Genomic DNA, 6,308 nt, shown 5'->3' on the forward strand with positions numbered 1-6,308 from the left:
ACAAACCATGCATTACCTGAGGAACAAATAAGAAAAACAGTCAACCTATAAGACTGCACATGAAATCCTCATCTGTGGTAGTACACAACACACCGCTGGTGTGCTGGTCAGGCATAAATCAGGGTTAAACTACACTGAGAATGATTGTGCGATATTAAGGTCTTCAGTTTCTTTAATGACGATGGGATCCATCCACCCTCCTGACGTAATAGCACTATGGAATCTGCTGCCGCTATAAATAAGCTGTAACGTCATTTTATGAAATTTTATTAGTCAAAAATAGGCATATGTAACATAAATAATGCAGTTTCAGGCGCTAGCTTCTTTCACGTTCGTTCTCTCGTGATTTCAGTCCAAGCAGTTCTGTTTTAAGTTCACCTGGCTTGGGGGGGACTTCCGGCACACTCTGAATAAAAAAAAAAAAAAGAAATGGAACGTCATTTTATTTTCTGGAAACGCATTGGAAGATCCCCCCCCCATCTATTCTGAAGCCCTAGTGATGTTTTCTATATATTTCCTGATGACGGAGGACAGATCTCGGTTATAACAATACATAGCAGTAGCGGGTATTTATATTATGTTCTACTGCTTAGATGTTAGCTTGAATTTTGCCTGATTTAAGGTAAAAGCAGCTTCAATTTCTTCTCAATAGTAATTTCACAATCTTCATTAAATCTTCCTCCTCCGTCACCCTTGTAATCACTGGATTTCATGTATAAACAGATCATTCCAGATTAATCATGCGGTCTCAGCAACAGGTGATGTGAAATATGGTGCTACATCTACCTGGCTGACTGATTTTATTCCTATGTTGTTTTTATATATACAAATATCTCACTTATATATACAGTAACAGTAATTCTTACAAGGTCCGGTCTGTAATATCTGTGCACGAGCTCTGCACCCGCAAACATGGAGAGAGCGCTCGCTCCAAGCATCTTCAGATAGCGAGACCACGACACGCCAGCAGGCATCGCAGCGACAGCTGGGCAGCAGGGGAGAAAAAAAGAACACTAAGTTTACAATACAGTTTTGGGATTCATTTTGGAACATAAATAGTTGAAGTGTGACAATTCATTATTATTTACTGTTTTATATAGCACCATCAAATTCTGTAGCGCTGTACAATGGGTAGACAGGACAAAACAAGTAGTATGTAACATAAATTGACTTACAGAAACCACAGGTGATGAGGGCCCGGCTCAAACTTACATAATAGAAGCCAAGCTTTGCTATGAATTCAGTTTCACCGGACCGCTGGCTTGCAGCCTCTACAGTTTATCTACTAAAGGGAAAGATTTCAAGAGAGCTTGGCTTCAACTCCCTCACTTGGCTATTCCTTTAGAAGGGTCAACACTGGCAAGTTTCCCTGGCAAGAAGGGCTGGCCCTTCATAATGAACACCGAAGAATGTTAAAAGCACAACAATCCTGCCAACTATCCCTTTTTGTGAGCTCCCAGCCGAAGAAAGTTACAGGAAGCCCAGTAATGATGTGCGGTATCTGTATATAAACATAGCATTTGGTGTGGAGAAAGAAGCCAAATGTCATATTCCTGACACTTAGAGGGGTTTTTTTTAACCTTAGCGGCAGCGGCAGCAGCATTTCCAAATCCCCCGTGTGTTGCCTTGCATCATTTTCATACTATGCTTTGCAATAACAAGACACGTCTAATGCAATCACAGCAACCCTGCAACATAAAGCATAGAGACGAGGCACGCGTAGCGGGGACGTGGATCCCGTGGATACCGTTACCATGCACGGCCACACACGAGGGACAAAGGTAAAAAGGCTGAAACCATCCAACTTGCGAAAGCTGCACCGAATCAAGCAGTAAGCTGCAGTCACCACCTCATTCTTACTGTGAAAATAATGCTTCTTTGGTGTGAACCGTCACTCCTCTAATCCTAACAAGCGGCCTCCTGTTTTCTGCGCCGTCCATCATGTCAAGGTTCCCCGTTCAAGGGAATCATATGGACTTTCAGGCTAGGTGCGCGGGAAGTTTTATCACAACAGTATTTTTTGTATTGACATAATCGTGATCAGGAGACAGACACGGACAGAAATAGTTTTATCTGAACTTTTGAAACACCAAAAAGGCCATGGTGGAACTGGGTCCCCTAGGGGTCCCAGTTTTTCAGGGGGGGAAGTTAGGTAGCCCTTATGGGTCGCACCTCACTCTATTGATGGTCCCTCGATGTGGGGGGAAGGACCAAGAAGATCCAGCCTTTCCAAGGCCGCCTGGCCAAAGCGGGAGGGAAGGGACACATATACCTTCGGGGAATGCAGCTCCCAAAGAAAAGAAGAAGGGGGATCTGGTTCCACTGTGGCCCTTAAACAGGACATGCTTTGGATGCTTGGGCACTTTCTTCACGGCAGAGCACCTCCACCTCTGGACTTCCAAAAACCTGTATATTAATAGCTTGATGTGTTCTAGCTGTTACCGTAGCCCAGTCTACTAGATAAACACGGCGACCGCTTATCATAGCGCCTTATGGCAGATGACTTTACCGGTGATTAAATGATCATTATGTAATGATTGATATAGCGCCATCATATCCCGCAGCGCTGTAAATCGGAAAGGTTACCGGTGCTATTGTGAGATTATTAAACCCTATGCCAACGGCATAACTAATGAGTCAGAATTAAAATCCTACTTTTTTCCCCAGACCCAAATCTGTACCTACTCAACAAATCGCAGGATTCAGGCAGCAGGGGACTCGTGTGTTAAACACCCTTTGCCAGGTTTCAGGGCTTAAGCCATACTGATATTGGGGTTTATTTATTAAGGGAGAGCTGTGTTTCAACTCCTTGACTGCACCTTCTTAATGTATCATTAAGTCCCCTCACCGATTGATTTATGCATTATACAGGGCTACCTACACGTTTCATGTTAGAGAAAATTGTCAGCGTTCACCCTTCACAATAAATCTAGGAGCGAGGGAGTTCAAACCACGACTCTGCCTTTAGGGAATAAAGCCGATGGTGGGTGCCATAACGAAATAAACACTCCCCTCCGAATCTCCTTCAAGGAAAGCACCGAGCCAACTACCGATTCGCCTCTCACCTTGTCAGGAAAAATGAAGCAAAGCAACCGCAGGGTAAGGGCAAGTGACGTCATGAGCCTTGTAAAGCTTGCTTCCGCCCTTACCCCACAAATGCAGTTTTAAGCAAATGTCCTCTAAACGTAAATCTACAATAACCCGACTCCGCGAGCGAGTAAAATGAAATTCTAATGCTTTAGCACAGCCCCGATAACAGCACGATAGTGAATGTAAAACTCACTCTTCAGCCACTATAAGGACCATAGGTACAGGAAGTACGTCACCGAGCTCTAGGCGATAGAGTACTGTGCATGTGCTGTGTTTTGAACTATGCTTTTTTTTAACCAACTTTAATAAGTGTTAATACGTTTTCGAGACAGTTCGTTTTTTGTTTAGGTATATATTTGCATTACAGATGCATTTTTTAGTTAATGATTAATATATGTTTCACTAGTACATTTGCTTCGTATATAGAACTAAAATACCTTCCATTACTCGTCGCTTACAAATGAACAATGGGCATGGGACATATATAGTTAAAAAATGATGTTGGCGCCAAAATAAGCTTTTGCACTTTATGGTTAACAGAACTCTAGCTAGCTCGGAAGCAGGTCTGGACACTAGTGGATCAGTACTGAAAATACATACTAAATAAAAATCAGTATAGAGCTCATACAGAACGCACTAAAGTATGAACACTGTCCTAGCGAAGATGCATGTTGCGCAAACAAAGCGTGTATAAAGACAATGGACGATACACAACAGCGCCCCCTGGTGACTGTAATCTGTATGCTTGCTACCAGCTCCAATGCATGAAGGTTTTAAACGGTTAGCAGCCTGCTTCATTTGAATACCCACGATGCCTTGCGATCACGTTCTGCTCGATGTTTAATTGCCTATAAAGTAAGAAAAAAAAACATTTTTAATGGAGAATTGATTATATTCTTACATAATTATGATTATATTTATAAAAGTGAAATAATAACTGGGTTTAGTTTACTCACCATATTATTAACAAGTATTGCCTTCCGTCCGGTTGTTAGGGAACGGCGTTACAAGGCATACTCTGGTTTCTCTTCAGATCGAATAAATCTTTCGCCTTTTACTAAAGATTTCCGTGGAGAGGAACAACCATGAGTTTCACTCAATTTTTTGAGGCCCAGCTTCGGCTGGGCTACCTTTATGTGTATTAAAAATAGAACTTGTGCTATGCTGCTGTTGCAAAAGATAGCTTGTAATGTTAATGCTTAATTACTATAGTATCGTTTACCTTGTTCTTTAATAAAGAGATACCTGGTGGGTGGAAGTAAGGCAGGATTCTAAAGTTGTAAGAACAGATCCCTTTTCTCATGCCGAGATTGCAGTTTTTTTTGTGAGTTCTGAGATTCCATGCTTGGCTATAAAGAAAGAAAGTAGTTGCCATGTTTTTGTCTTCACCGGTCGAGTTCTCCGATTAGATATGTGACAACTTCCTTCACCCTCGGCCGGAAGGCCTGACCACTGGAATCAATGTATGAGAGAGGGGTAGCCCTGAGGCTACCGCAGCTCCCTCACAATGCGGCAATTACAAATTCAAATAGAAACATGCCCAGAATACATTGTTGCTAATCAAGACCCCAGCCTTCTTAGGCTAGGTGTCATAAACATTCCTATACCTACATAGCCCAAGAACGCTGGGGCTAGTAATACCCCATGTGCACAATGTTTTATGTTTGGTCACTCACTTACATAGAACCCTATTTTGAATTTTTTATATTTCAGGGTTTGGAGGCGACAAAGGGATGGTTCTTGTAATTTTCTACTTCTTGTACTTTATTTGATAGAGATACACAGTATAGGGGCACATTTTTTATATATCTTTATTTTATTTATCAGGACAAGTAGAAAGCATTTTTTTGCAATTTTACTTCGTATTGAAAATGCATATTTTTTGGGGGGAATTTTTACTTAGAATTGAAAAACAGCAAAAGTATTTCTAAAAGTTTCTATGGAGGGGTACAAGGGGTTTTTAAAACCTCTTTGGGTCTTTATAAACCTCAGGGATGAGTCTTGTAACCAACACGATGACATCACATATAATAAAAAAAAACTTTTTAATGGAAGAGAGAAACACTTGTGTGTGCTATCAGCCAGCTGGGTCTGGACTCTACACCTCTCCTGTTTTCGGCGATATCAGCACTCATACTGCCTGAGAAAGTCCAGGCAGAGTGCATTCACTCAAGCAGGGTGCAATATTGGTTCCTGTACATGATGATCTGCCTTTTGGCTGAGATCAAGTGAGTACTCGTGAGAGAGGGGAAAGCTTGGCCTTCTCGCCTTAAGGCCAAGTGGGCTTCCTAAAGCCTAGGGTATGATTTCCAGAGCCCCCTGTTTTTTTTTCAGAATTTACATGGTTTTCATAAAACATTAAGTGGTAGAAATCGCTAACAGTGCAGGATGTAGAAAGTGCCACCCGCTTTCATATCAGTGTCTGATCAAATCTGCATGGTGTAATTCCATGTCAATTCTTCCCTTCTGCTGTCACAGAGGTGGAACCTCTTCTCACAGCATATCACTGGCAGCAACATAATGACCACTGGGCATATGGCCACCATGGGCCAGGGGGTCACCCATAGAGGCTTTACTGAAGAAACACAAGGTCAGATCCAGGTCTGCAGTCCATCGCTGAACCGATTGATGCTTTTAAGGCGTTGACATCAGTGTTACAGATACAGAGCCCTGGCACAGCTTTTATATAAATAAATATAAAAATATATGTTAAATAGTAACATGGTCATTTAGGTTGAACAATTACACAAGTCTATGAAGTCCGACCTTGCTCTTGATCCAGATGAGGGCAAAAACTCCACAACGAAACAATTTCCACCTGTGATGGGGACAAATTCCTTCTTGACTCCAAAATGGCTTTCTCACTGGATCAGTAAGATGTAACTACCAATTGTAGCCCATATATAAAGGTATATATTTATTGAATTTGATAGTACAATGTCTGTGGGTAGTGAATTCCATATGTATTTATTGTTCTTACTGTAAGGAACCCTTTTGTTGCTGTAGATTCAAATTCATTTCAATCTACATCTTGTTCTTTGTACAGTCCTATTCATGAACAGCCCACCAGAAAGTGGTTTGTATTGTCCTCGTATATTACTTTAAAACGTGTCTGGTTAGTAAAAGCAGCAAACACAGACAAGTTAATATCTAAAATGGATCCACCCTCATTAAAAAGAAGTGCTCCCCACCCACAGCCATTCTTCTTCTGTGACAAC

General features: G+C 41.6%; 1 protein-coding gene and 1 non-coding gene across 3 annotated transcripts; one reads left to right on the top strand and one right to left on the bottom strand.

The window, feature by feature from the left end:
- Positions 1-253: 253 nt before the first annotated feature.
- Positions 254-3,263, bottom strand: LOC128491274 (protein brawnin). 2 transcript variants are annotated; one of them, XM_053463564.1, is made up of 3 exons: positions 3,150-3,263; positions 867-985; positions 254-406 (listed from the first exon to the last, which is right to left on the bottom strand). In XM_053463564.1, the coding sequence occupies exons 2-3, from the start codon at positions 972-974 to the stop codon at positions 317-319; spliced, it is 198 nt and encodes a 65-aa protein (XP_053319539.1). In that variant the 5' UTR covers positions 975-985; positions 3,150-3,263; the 3' UTR covers positions 254-316. The 2 variants fall into 2 exon arrangements, with proteins under 2 accessions (XP_053319539.1, XP_053319538.1); XM_053463563.1 differs by having other exon boundaries at positions 3,066-3,224.
- Positions 3,264-4,103: 840 nt separating this feature from the next.
- Positions 4,104-4,218, top strand: LOC128492938 (U5 spliceosomal RNA). The gene has a single exon (XR_008354149.1). It is a non-coding gene; the product is annotated as a U5 spliceosomal RNA (small nuclear RNA).
- Positions 4,219-6,308: the final 2,090 nt, after the last annotated feature.

The sequence above is a fragment of the Spea bombifrons genome, chromosome 4 (assembly GCF_027358695.1).
Source record: "Spea bombifrons isolate aSpeBom1 chromosome 4, aSpeBom1.2.pri, whole genome shotgun sequence".
Classification (NCBI taxonomy): Eukaryota; Metazoa; Chordata; class Amphibia; order Anura; family Pelobatidae; genus Spea; species Spea bombifrons.

Bases quoted from the DNA above. Each gene is read 5' to 3' on its own strand.
- LOC128491274 (XM_053463564.1), bottom strand. From the start codon at position 974: ATGCCTGCTGGCGTGTCGTGGTCTCGCTATCTGAAGATGCTTGGAGCG. The intron at 407-866 runs GTAAGAATTACT...TTTTTTATTCAG, and splicing joins GATATTACAGACCGGACCTT to AGTGTGCCGGAAGTCCCCCC.